The sequence below is a fragment of the Chionomys nivalis genome, chromosome 1 (assembly GCF_950005125.1).
Source record: "Chionomys nivalis chromosome 1, mChiNiv1.1, whole genome shotgun sequence".
In the NCBI taxonomy this organism is placed as follows: domain Eukaryota; kingdom Metazoa; phylum Chordata; class Mammalia; order Rodentia; family Cricetidae; genus Chionomys; species Chionomys nivalis.
In genome coordinates this window covers 41,993,950-42,006,969 of record NC_080086.1, presented here as the reverse complement: position 1 = coordinate 42,006,969, position 13,020 = coordinate 41,993,950, and the positions used below count along the sequence as shown (strand labels likewise).

The following is a 13,020-nucleotide window of genomic DNA, read 5'->3' as shown; positions in this document are numbered from 1 at the left end:
AGCCCTAACTGTCCTGGAACTAGCTCTTATAGACCAGGCTGGCCTAGAACTCACAGAGATCTGCCTGCCTCTGCCTCCCGAGTGCTGGGATTAAAGGCGTGTGCTACCACCACCCAGACTATTTTATCTTTTAAAGGAAGGAAAGAAAAAGGTCTCTTACAGTCAGGTGAAAGTTAAAGGCTTGGACTTGGTGCATCATGCCTGGCTCATGCCCAGCCTTAGCTGCTGACAGGCTGTACACCTGTGTTCAGTCATTCACACTCGCTGAACATTGTCCCCACCTGTAAAGTGGGTGGCTTCCCATGCACTTCTCTGTCACTGTGAGAATTAGGAGGGAGGACTTGGATAGGCTCCTGGCATAGCCCTCCTCACAGTGCAGGTTAAGTAGGGAGCTGCTGCATGAAACAAGTGCTCACAGCCAGAATTCCAGCAGTCTAGGAGGAGGATAAGCCAGGAATATCATGGGTTCAAGGCCAACCTAGGAGATACAGAAAGCCTGAAGCCAGTCTGAGCTATATGAAACCCTGTCTCAAAAAACAAAATAAAAATAGTTTCCTGGGGTACCAAAAATGTCACGAAAAGTTACCATAACTGCAGGAAAATGTATGCAGATGCAAGCTAATCATGTAGGAATCTGGAAGATGAGGAATCATTTCAGGGTTATTCATAATATAGTTACTAAATTTATGAGTCCCTTCCCGGTATATATAATAAAAATGAACATTTTTCTTTTGAACATTTAAATACTTTTTAACCTCTTTAAGACCTATCTTTTGAGCTTTTTATTTTGATATAATTTTAGTTATAGAAATCATAAACCTAATACAGTTTCTCCTAGTCTTGAGTCTCCAAATTTTAACACTTTATTCAGTCACATGTGACACACACACACAGACACACACAAACCCCCACGTGCACTCACGTACAATTGCACACTCTCTCACACAATTTTTCCAAGCCATCTCAGTGTCAACGACTGGCACAATGCCCTTTGGTGCCCAAATATTTCAGAATATATTTGCCGAGGACAAGGACATTCTCTTATATGGCTGCAGTATAGTTACTGAAATTGGGAAATCAAAAGAGAGACAAATCTGCCTATCAAATTTTAAAACTTCACCCTTCATTCTGGTAGCACCCTTCGAAAGCCCCAGACCATGTGTGGCATTCCGCCTTCAGACCCCTCTTAACTCCAAGGACAGACATTTCTGAGGGCTGTAGGATGCCCCTTGGTTTGAGTTTCTCAGAAGTTCCCTGTGGTAGAGCTGAGCTTCTGCGTTTTTATGTGAATATCAAAGACATGCTTTTCTGTCCCTCTCAGCTTGCCATACCAGGAACACATGGAGCCAGTCTTTATTAAAGCTGCTGATACTCATTTGATCGCTTGGCTGAGGACCTAATTGGCATGTTTCCTGCATCAGAAAGTCACTATATGGCAGGAAGCTTGGAAACTGGCACTAACCTTGGTATTTCTCACGTTAGACTTTCAGCCCAGCTTTAGTATCCAGTGATGATTCCTGCTTCATGTATTTATTTTCTGTTATGATTTATTAGTTCATTAATTTTGAGATAGCATCTTACTATGTAGCCTAGGTTGGCCTTGAACGTGTGATCCTCCTGCCTCACCCTCCCAACTCTGGTGTTTACAGGTATGTGCTATTGTACCTGACTCTGTTTTGATGCTCAGTTTACCTTGGATTTGGCCAATGAGAACCCTTCAGGCTGGCTTCTGTGTTTCGATATGTCATTTTTTTTTTGTACTTATTTTTCTGGCATCTTAAGAATTTTTGGCCTCAGACCTGTGCTTTCCCTAATCTAGCAATATAATCATCCAGTTCTCCATATGCCCCAGTTATTCATAGTGAAATAGGCATTTAGTAGCCAATGTCTAAGTCCTCATTCTTATTCGTGTCCACCGCTCCCGGCCTAAGCTATAGAAATATGGACTGGTATATGTGTATATTTTGGTGTTTGTATAGAGACACATGGAAACGGATCTACACACACCTGCATCTTTTTCTCTAGTTTCATATATATAACAATAAAATGGCTACCTCTAATTCTAATTCAGTGTCTATAGCATCCTCCTTACTCTGTATATTTGTGCTCCTTTTTTTTTTTATCATGAGCAATCTAAATCCCACTAATGGCCTGAAATATATTTCTTTATTTCCCAACTCTCATTTCATAATGGCTAACCCAGACCTCTACAAACTATAGTTGTCAACCAGCAACAGAAATTGGTTTAAAGTTCCCTTTACCCTCTCTGCATTTTGGCATTGATCTCCTGTGTCTGAGCCTATCCCCATATTCTCAACCTGGAACTTAGAAGGCAGGTTTCCCGTGCACCCATGAAGTGACCAAGATACCTGCAAGTCTAGCAGCCAGTAGCAAATGGCAGAAGTGATGCTCAGACCCAGACAGGATCCTCACATGCTACTGCCTTGCAAGCTTGAAGCAGGAAACCCAGGAGTACAGAGTTACCCTCTGGCCACATAGTGCTTTTGAGACCAACCTAGGATATGTGAGACCCTGTCTCAAAACAAAACCAAACAAAACAGAAAGATAATAAACCAAACCCTGATGAGTCAGAGTCAGCCTGAGCCCTCCTGCCATGATGAAAGTGTGTTTCAAAGCCAATAGACTCCAACTCCGCATGCAGATCAATCAAGACAACCGGCTATATTGACTTTCCTGTGTCACGAGTGCTCGGTAGGAATCTGGGATGTTCTGTTTCTTGTTTAGGCTTAGAAAGAGACAAGTTTGACAATAAGACCGTCACCTTTGAAGAGCACATCAAGGAGGAGCACAACATGTGGCACTATCTGTGTTTCATCGTGCTGGTGAAAGTGAAGGACTCCACGGAGTACACCGGACCAGAGAGTTATGTGGCCGAGATGATCAGGGTGAGTGAAAAGATGCCCCGAGGTGCCCTGAAAGCAGGGCAGCTGTGGTAACCACTGCTCTATCTTCTTAGCTCAATATGTGGTCCTGGCACCTGGAGAGGAGCCACTACCAAAAACCTATTGATGGAGATGCCAGTGCTCTGTTCACCCATCATCTCTGGGGCTCATCCAGACCCAACCACGGTCCTCCTGTTCCCAAGGAGGGGCTACTGAGACTTGAATCAGCTTGGGCTGTCTAACAGCTGGGGCTGGGTCTTAACTTACCACCTGCTCCACCTCCCAGCATAGGCTCTGTGTCAGAATCCTCTCCTTGATTATTAGAGGCGCCTTACACACCTAATGATTGGGAGGTGTAGTTTTAAGCATGACTTGTTTGTTTGGGCTCAGCCTAGCCTTCGGTGAGGTGCTCTAAGTGTCTGGAAGGGATCATATGAAGGAAAGAATCTGAGCCCCAGATGAATCTTCCTGCTGGTGGGAAGAGTGTATTTCTGTGTCCTGGCGAGGCAGAAAAGTGGCTGCTGCAGGTTTTCTGATCACTCTTCTCCAGCAGGGCTCTGAGGCGTCGCCAGACATGAGACCAGACATGAGAGTCCCCAGCCAGCTGCCCTTTATGACACGTGCTTTCCAAATTCGTTAGGGTGTGCAGGGGTGTGTGACGAAGCGAGGAGGCATGAACTGGGAAAGCAGGTGACCCTTTGTGATTAGCCTGGCCTCACCCTGGAAAAGGCCATTGGCTCTTGAAAAGGCTCCAGGATTGATTACCGTCCTCCCAGTTGCCAAAGACTGGAGGGCTCTGCCTGACAATGAGTTTCCCTGACTCTGCTCTGCTGTTGTTTCTGTGTGTGTGACTTTCAGGCTCTCCATGTAAGGATATTCAAATCAGTCTGTCCCAGTGAGCAGCAGTGTTACACACGTACCTCAGTGAGCAGCAGTGATACACACATATCCCAGTGAGCAGCAGTGTTCACACACCCCAGTTAACAGTAGTGTTCACACGTGCCCCAGTGAGCAGCAGTGTTACACACACATCCTAGTGAGCAGCAGTGTTCACACACACTCCAGTGAACGGCAGTGTTCACACGTGCCCCAGTGAGCAGCAGTGTTACACACCCCAGTGAGCGGCAGTGTTACACACACACTCCAGTGAGCGGCAGTGTTACACACACCCCCAGTGAACAACAGTGTTCACACACATTGCAGTGAGCGGCAGTGTTACACACGCACCCCAGTGAGCAGCAAGCTCACAGGCTAGCGGTTAGGGTTTGAACTATAGTGCAGGCAGTGCTACAGTCGTGAGTGCCACATCACTTGGTAATACTTTCGGTACCCCAAGTCCTACAAACTACAAGGCTCCCTAGAAGGGGTACTGCCATATGCAGCTTGACATCCTTAGGGTCTGTATTAGTTACTTCGTTCATGACTGACCAAACACCTGAAAAGAAGCAACTTGAAGGGAGGAGAGAGTTACTTTGACAGAGCAGGCATGAAGGAGGAGTGAGAGGCAACTGCTCCCATCAGATCCACAGTCATGAGTTCTGACTCTCTGCTCACTTCCTTCTTATTCTGTCCAGGACCCCATGGAACGGTGCCACCCACACTTAGGGTGGATCTTCCCCCCTCAGTTAACCAAGCCTAGAAACTCCCTCATCGAGGTCTGTCTTTCCGGTGATCTTAGATCCTGTAGTTGATAGTCAGTATTAACTACCACAGGGTCTAATCCGTGTTGCACAAATTCTAATGCACTTGGAAATCTTCCAGAGGTATAGGTAGAATCCCAGTCTGACTCGGCAGTCACGCCAGGATTGGATCTCCATCACCAGCCTTCCTGGGGGCGCCGCACTGGAAGTCAGTGAGTAGTAAGAATCTAGCAGAGAACACAGGATACACTGACATGAGCAGTTACCATCCAAGGGCTTGGGATAGGCTCAGTGGGAAAAGTCACCTGCTGCCAGGACTGACGACCTGAGTTTAATTCCTCAGACTAACACGGTGTAAAGAGAACTGATTCACATGCCATGTGTACACACAAAATAACGAAATAAACAAATGGTAAATGTATGTTTTGGAGTAGGTATAAGAGACTGAAGAGGCAGATCTGTAGTTGAGAATACTTGTTATTTTTGCATGTAACTCCAGTACCAGGGGATCCAGTTTCTGAGTACCAGGTGGGTGCTCACACAGACATGCAGGCAGAGCACTCACATTAAAAAAAAAAAAAAGAAAAGAAAACAAGGAAAGCTTTAAAAAAAAAAAAAGGCTGGAGAGCAGAAGGCAGCACTTAATGCCAACCTCTGGCCTGTGTACACACACACACATGGGTGAGTGCGCCCAGACACATGCACACACACAGAGACTGCAAAAAAGGACGCACCGTCGGGTGAGGGTTGTGTAGTCCGTTCTTCCATCATAGTGACAGATGCCTGGTCAACAACCGAAGGAGGAGCGGTTGGTGTTGGCTCCATTTCAGAAGTTCTGGTCCATGGTTCCTGAAGCAGAGAGAGCATTGTGTGGGAAGGAAATGGGAGAGCAGTTACTCACCTCATGGAGGCCAGACAACAGAAAGAGGTATCATCCTTTAAAGGCCAATCCTGGGCCACAAAGGCGTCAGTAAACAGAGCACTTCCTGTACAGACATGAGGACCCAAGTTCAGATCCCAGCACCCATGTTAGAAGCCAGCCTTGGTGGTGCATGCCTGTAACCCCAGGGCTGGGGGCGCAGAGACAGGCACATCCCTGGAGCCTGCTGGCTAGATGAACTGGACAAGTGATGAGGAGCAGGGTTGGTGAGAGACGCCAGCTCAAAAGCTGATGGGAAAAGCAATAGAGGGGAACAACTGTTCTCATTCCCTTTCTGTGTTTGTGCTACAACACTGACCAAAAGCAAGGGGCCAGCTTGACTTACACTTTCAAATCCGTCCATTATTGAGAAAATTTAGGTCAGGAACTCAAGCAAGAACTTGAAACAGAAACCAGAGAGAAATGCTGCTTACTGCTTTCCTCACAGGCTTCTACTTAACTAACTTTCTTACAGCCCAGAACTACAAGCCCAGAAATTGGTGCTGCTCACAGTAGACTGGGGCCTCCTACACCCTGTGGACATGCCCATAGGCCAACTGGACCTGAGCAGTTCCTCAATTGAGACTTCCTACTCAGGTGACTCTCCGCTGTGCCAAAGTTGACAGAGCTAACCATGGCACCCACTGGCAACCTTCAGCCTCCTTGTGCACATGCCCAGCTGAGTGCACATGGGCAAACATACACATGAGAGAGACGGAGAGAGACCAAAAAATATAGTGAAATTCCCAATGACCAACTTTTTCCAGTTAGGCCCTACTTCTGGAAGTTTCTTCCACCTTTAAAGATGCCATCCAAAGGATTGATCCATTGATTAAGACAGTGCTTCTAATACGGTCACTTCTCAATGATTAGATATTGCAGTTGGGGACCAAGCCCTTACCACATGAGCTTTTAGGTGGCTCTTCACTGATACCAGGACCAGGATAAATGTGGATAGAAGTAGGCTGGAGTCAATGCCTGCCCACACCTAGCCTAGAAGGTGCTGAGGTGGGTTTCCCCTTCTGTAGCACTTTGATGGGAGGCAGCTGACAGGGTGCTGGTGAGGCCTGGTCGGGTGGGAACAGACAAGAGTCAGAGCCAGTTCCCACAGGGTCAGGACACTCTAGTAGGACATCGGCCCTCTGATTCTCTTCCTCCAGTGCTTGACACTGACAAATCGGCCCATGTTTTATCAGCCTGCACACTGCCACATGCATGCATGGTGACCTGGACTTTTCTCCTAAGTGGCTGTGTCCTTGCTTGACATTTTTCCAGGGCTGATTGTGAAGCAATCCCTTACATTATGGTCATAGAAAAATCCGGGGCCCTTTGGGGCTTCCGTCTCAATCGTGGAGACTTCACGAAGCCTTGTGAGCATCACTTGACTGCGATTAAATGCCAGAGTGACCCCATGCCTGCCACACAGCCTGGTCAGAGTCCTCTACGTTTAATGCTCTGGGGACCTGGACATTCATTATGCTTCCTGTCTGCTGTGCTTTGATTGGCTAAGATGTCTTGTCAGAAAGCATGGAAATCTAGGGTATCAAAGGGTCCTTAACTCTGAACATCAGCACTGCTGGGGAATCTGTTGCTTTATGCTCTAAAGGTGGCACCGAAGAGTATTAGAGCCACAAGCCAAAGCCTTTTGCCAGTGCTGTTTGGTGTTTCAACTTGTTTGCCACATGAATCTCCCTGACATGGAGAGTTAGACATAGCAGGACAGGATCTGAGAGTGCTTGGCTTCACCAGTCAGGGGTGTCAGTCTCCTGGGCCCTTGGAGCTGTAGTGGAGCAAGTCACATGCCTATGTTGTAACCCCATGAGCTCATGCTATGTGGAAGCGTCTACGATCCAGAGGAGAGGCCTCCCAAACATCTCCGCTGAAGCAAGCCTCCTACTCACTGGCAGGAAACCAGGCTGTAACATGCGACAACCCTTGGGGACTGTCATTACTGCAGAGTAAAGGACAGGAAGGGGCTGCTGTCAGAGGTGGAAGCTGAGCCTGGCAGGGCTCACCCCTTCTGTACACTGTGTGTCTTTGAAAAAGGCTCTTTAGTGCTATGTGGTCATCAGGAAGGACACCACTTGCCTGACAGGGGAAGGTGATGTTTAACTCTTCCTCTGCTGTCTGTTAACCTATTGGTTAAGATTCCAGAGCTTCAAGAAGATCTGTTCAGTACCATCTGCTAAAGGGCCATGCGGGAGACCAAGTGGAAAGTCTCAGGTGGCCATTCAGGATGTCAAAGAACTTCTGGTACCTCAAGGACAGCCCCTTGCAGACAGAAGCGACAGGCCTAGAAAATGGGCCTCGTCTCCCAAAGCTACCATCTGGTTAGTGGGCTATGATTTAGAGAGAATGAGAGTCGAGCAGCCATGAGTGAATATGGATGCATAGGATGAGGAGGTTGCCTGAGTGCGAGCATAGGACCCCTTTGCCTGCATTCATATCCCAATGGCACACTTCTCTCTTTGGTAGGGCCAACTTGCACACAAACGTGGCAGCCAGCTGTTTGGTGACTCATACCTGTAATCCAAACATTCAGGATGTGGAGACAAGATTTCAGGAATTGGAGGCCAGCCTGGGCTACATGAGACCTTTTCTCAAAACAAACAATGCCCCATGAGACAGGCTCACTAGGTCAGCTCTCTCACCTTTCCTAGTTCAGTCATGAAACAATCCACAGATAACAAGACCTTTCCTGTCCATCAAGAGCAGTTGTGCATTTCTTGCTATCCCTAGAGGGAAAAGAAAAAAAAAAACTCTGTCTTGCAGTTAAATTTCCCAGCCATTCACCCACACGTTAAATTTCACTCAGGTATAACATAACATAGGTCCTCGTCTCCCTCCTTTTGGTCATGCCCTCTCTCATTTCATTAGTGCTATTCCTGCAAAGCTCATCCCTTCCCAAGGATTAGCTTTGGGGACAGAAGATCCTGGTTTGAGTGCCAACTCTCTTCTTCACAGGCATGCAATCCACAGCAAGTCATTGGACCTCACTGGCCCATTGAGCATCTGGTATATAAATTCACTGATGCCACCTCGCACATCCATCTGTGACTGGACAGATAAGGCCAGAAGGGTGGCAGGAGGGTGTGGAGGGCAACAGCTGGCGGGCAGGCCTAAGTACAGAAGGCAGCAAACAGAGGGCCACAAGGTGACAGACAGAAGAGCTGCCAGGAGCCTTCTTACAGTTCCATCCCTGCGGAGACGCTTGGCTGCTGACTCATTGTCACTAAACCATCTTGATTTTAATATCATCCTATGTGGAAAAACCCATATCTTCCCCTTCTCTATGTCAGTGGGGCTTCTGTTGATGCAGAGAATGGTCTACGGGTTCTGGGACTGAATCCTGGGACTGCTCTTGGTTCACTAGTAAACCCGACCCTTGGTTGCAGCCCATGTTGGTAAGTGATGCTGTGACTCCAAGCGTTGGAGAAACTGCCTTTCTTCTGTTCCCTGCCCAGATGCAGCTTAAGAGATAGAAAGGATGTTGCCTTTGTCACCTCAGTTTCCAGGCAAGCTGATGACAGATTGACCTCACATAGGCCCTGGCTGCTCAGATGGGGAAAAAAATCAACAAATAAGTTGCCTTTTCTCGTAGGAACTGCAGTCATGGTGATAGGTTAACTAGTTTGGTTCTTCTTGGTCCACACGTGCATTTCCACAGTCATATACATGCTACCTGCCCTTTTGTCTAAGTTTTACACCAGCTGCTTTGTTCTGTGCCCACTGGACTGAGGGTTTGTGCTTCTCTATAGACGATAAGTTGGAAGGCTGTGCTATTGGGTAGGAATCCACTCTGAACTCTCTGCCCAGGAGGATTTAAGTACCACATAAATGGAGGCATTACAGGTAAGAGATAAAACACGTGATTCCCAGAAAGACACAGTAGCCTACTTTCCTACTGTACTCAAGATAGAAGCCTGAATTGTTCTTGAATGTTAGAAGCACATGAAACATTTAAAGGGTAAATGCTTTTAAAAAATAATTTGATTTGTTTTGCTAACTAAACATAGATTTTCACTTATGTGTCTTGAAATTCCACCTCGTAGTCTTAGGGGTTTTTTTGTGTTTTTTTTTTTCCAGAAGTGTTTCTGAGTGAATTGAATAAAAGTGGGGTGACTGAATAGAGTACCCCGGGTTGTTCTGAGTGCTTCTCTCCTTTGTGACAGATAGCATAGTCATCCAGGGTCCAGAAGTGGCCGAACTGAATGTGTACCCCCAGGTGACTAAAATGACTGGGGTATCCTGAGGCTGCCCCCAGAAGGATGCTCTGTCATGGCAGAAGCAGGGCTGGTTGGATAACCACTGCCTGTCCTAGGTTGTCATTATTCAGCAGGTATAAGACGCACACTCTATATGCAGCGTCTTGATGTAAACAGTTCACAGGTGGGAGCCTAAGGCTCATAGCACTAAATCAGCCTCTGCAGGCTCACACAACTGGACCAGAGATGCTGAGCCACAATTGAGCCACAGGTGGCCCCAACCCACACATCCAGGTACAGTTGCAGGTAGGAGTGTGGGTACACCTGCACACAGCCCTCTGGGTCAGGAGCCTGCCGCCTTTGTCATCTGGCTGTCTCATCTCCCTAACGTATGGAATTAATCATTTTTAAAACAGGCAGAAAAAGCCCTGTGGGAGATAGGGAGGAGAGCCTGAAAGAGGATCTCCTAGGTAATGCTGGCTGGCTAATGCATAAATCAGCAGGCCTAGAACTTTGTGGTTAGATGGGCTTTAATTATCGCTGTGGACAGCCAGCATGGCTCCCAGGTGACCACCTCAAGGGCTAGTGTAGAGATGACAAGAGGTGGGGCAGAGAGTATACAGCTCTCTGAGAGTATATATTCATTCGGAATATATGCTAAACACCTCTACCCTCACTTACACCTGACACAGAAGAATAGTCCCTGGTGGTCAGATCTGGTGGGAGAGAGAGGGGAGAGTCTAAGGACAGGAGGCTAGAGGAATCATCAGAACCACCAGGCAGACCAGCTTCCACACCCAGGTGACTCAAGCCCAGGAGCTTCACTCAGTGACAATTAAAGGGAGAATGTCTGATCTGGCATCCCTTAAGCCCCACGCTGACTCTTTCTCACAGCTGTGGACTCTTCTCCAGTAATCCCCTCTCAGGTAAAGGAGCCTTGTGCCCAGCAGGGGAGGGGCCAGGAGCTTTGCATTCTTGGGAAATGCTTCCCTTAAAAATCTAAAAAGCAAGGTGAGAATCTTTTTTCTCTCTCTCTCTTTCCTTCTTTCTTTCTTTCTTTCTTTCTTTCTTTCTTTCTTTCTTTCTTTCTTTCTTTCTCCCCCCCCTCCACCCCCAAAAAGGTCTACAAGCAAATAAATTGTATTAGCAAAGCGTGCGAAGTCACTGGAAAGCAGGAGAGCTAGCCCCAGCTTGTTTGTCTGTAGTTGATAAGAAGACACAGGAAGTAAACAGTCAGAAAGCAACTGCTAGCAAGGTTAAAAGATCAGCATGGGAAGTGCGCACGCCTCTGCCTGTGTGTCACTCCCTTCTGTTGTAAAGCAGAACTGACCCAAGTCTCGCACTTTGCTTGACCCGAGAGAGCGTGGTACTCATTATCTGCAGGCGGCTACTCTTCAGTGCACGGACAGTAGCTTTCTGCCAAGGGTAGTCCAAGGGCTGGCATGGAGACTCTGTGTGTCATAGCTAGATAAGATCAAGGCTCTGGATGTCTGGAGAAAGGGCTGCCCAGCATAAGGAAGCACATATAAAACGTCAGAGCCATCCAGAAAAGACTCCCTTAGGGAACTTAGAATTAAAGTGCCTTAATATTGGAACCCCTGCTAGCCATGTAGAGTACACAGCTGAGGGGGCAGAGGCTGACGGACACGCAGCCAGCTCCACCCTCACTTGTCTGCCTAAGTTCTCACCAGCTCTGCTTTGTCCTGGCATTGCTAACGTGACATTGACACCCTATTGCTCCATTTGGGCGGGCGTACAGTAACGGTTTTGGACTTTGATTCTGGAAACCAAGGGAGGACGCTTGGAGGAAGGGAGTGTCATGATAAATTCCTGGGGCACCAATATCAATGACCTGGTATCCCCAGTGCCATAGCAACAGCTTTGTGCCTAGCCCGGGAGTCCATAAGCATTGGTCGAAAGCCCTTAGATGCCGTAAGTGAGGAGACAGCTTGTGCTGCCCTCTAAATACGATTCCCAGAAGGCCTCCTGGAGTTAGCTGACACCATGGCCAAGTTCAAGAATATCAGGGTGAAAAGAGAAGTGGAGAGGGATTTGGCACTGACTTCTCCGTGACTGGAAACTGTGTGTCAGCACCATTCAGTGCCTCCCAGCCAGCCAGCCAGGCTCTCACCCCACCCTCTGCGCTTGAGCTTGGGTTCCTGTTGGTGGCAGCTGTACAAAGCACTTGCTGAGCTTAAGTTTCCCCACCTAACTTCATAACATGTCTGTCCTCTGGCGTAGAGGAGGTGGGGCCACCGCCTCCTTCCTGTGCTCCATGGACACCTTTCCGTGTGTTGGGAAGCACGTGGCATCCGGCCTGCAGCTCTGTGTGCAGCCCCAGCGTGCTCTGAATATAGTCCGTATGTTACGTGGTCTCTGACCACAAGCGGAGCAGGAACCATCCTCTGCCCTAAAGGATATGAAATGCTGAAGGAGAACATGGCCCGGGGGGGGGGGGGGGGGGGGCACCTGACTGAGACTCTGGTCTTCCAGGCTGCAGCATGTGAGGGCTGCGCCAGCAAAGGTTTGATAGAGCCGTGGAGAGCACATACCTATGTGCCTACAATAAGTATTCACACATACACAATCCCCCAGTAACTCACAGAAATACACGCAGCCACCCTCCTGTTTTTGACTCCACCGCACAGTGCACTGGGCTGCCACACATCCCTTCCTTGAAGTCTTGCATTTACTCCTGGTGATTCTAAGTACTGACTTTGTCTGCTAAACCAGGCTATTGTATCAAATTGCTACCATGGGTGTGGAGCCATTTAAAAAAAAAAAAAAAAAAAAAAAAAAAAGGACTACAAAGAGGTATAAACCTCAACCTGAAAAATCCTGTAAACGGACTTTGTTTATCTCGTGTATACCTTGAAAATCTTTGAGATGGTCTTTTTGAGTGAAGCTTGCTAGAAAGCGTGCAGAGAACATGGGAAAGGTGAAAGGACCTTAGTATGCAGAGGTCATATAGGCGGTCAAGACTTTGAGTTGTCACCTTCACAGACCTTTCCTTTAGTGTCTGTTCCATAAAGAAGAAAAAGATGGCAGTGGCCCAGACGGGGGTGGGGGTGGGAGTGTTGTGTAGCCTTGTTAGCTCTGAAACTCCATAACAGCGTTCAAAGTGGTATCAGAGATGACCTATATGACCAAGCTTGTGACTCTCTGGAGACTAGGAATAGGCATCTGATAGGTGAGCTCTGGCATGCATTCTTCAGATGTGGCACCATCCTTGCAAACCACTTTGGGGTCGGTAGATGCAGGGCAGCTCTTCAGTTCCTTCCAAACCCTGTGGGCAGTAATGGTAGCACGTTCCTAGCCTGCCCCCAGAGTATTTATGTACAAAGTCATCACTG

The 13,020-nt window shown here is 47.7% G+C and overlaps 1 protein-coding gene across 10 annotated transcripts in view; it reads left to right on the top strand.

The window, feature by feature from the left end:
* Itpr1 (inositol 1,4,5-trisphosphate receptor type 1) overlaps window positions 1-13,020 on the top strand; it is a 342,111-nt gene that overhangs the window by 311,620 nt on the left and 17,471 nt on the right. For all 10 annotated transcript variants that reach the window (XM_057761465.1, XM_057761436.1, XM_057761425.1 and 7 more), the window contains one exon: window positions 2,746-2,906. In XM_057761465.1, the coding sequence (XP_057617448.1) occupies window positions 2,746-2,906 (161 nt within the window). The remainder of the gene's footprint in view (window positions 1-2,745; window positions 2,907-13,020) is intronic.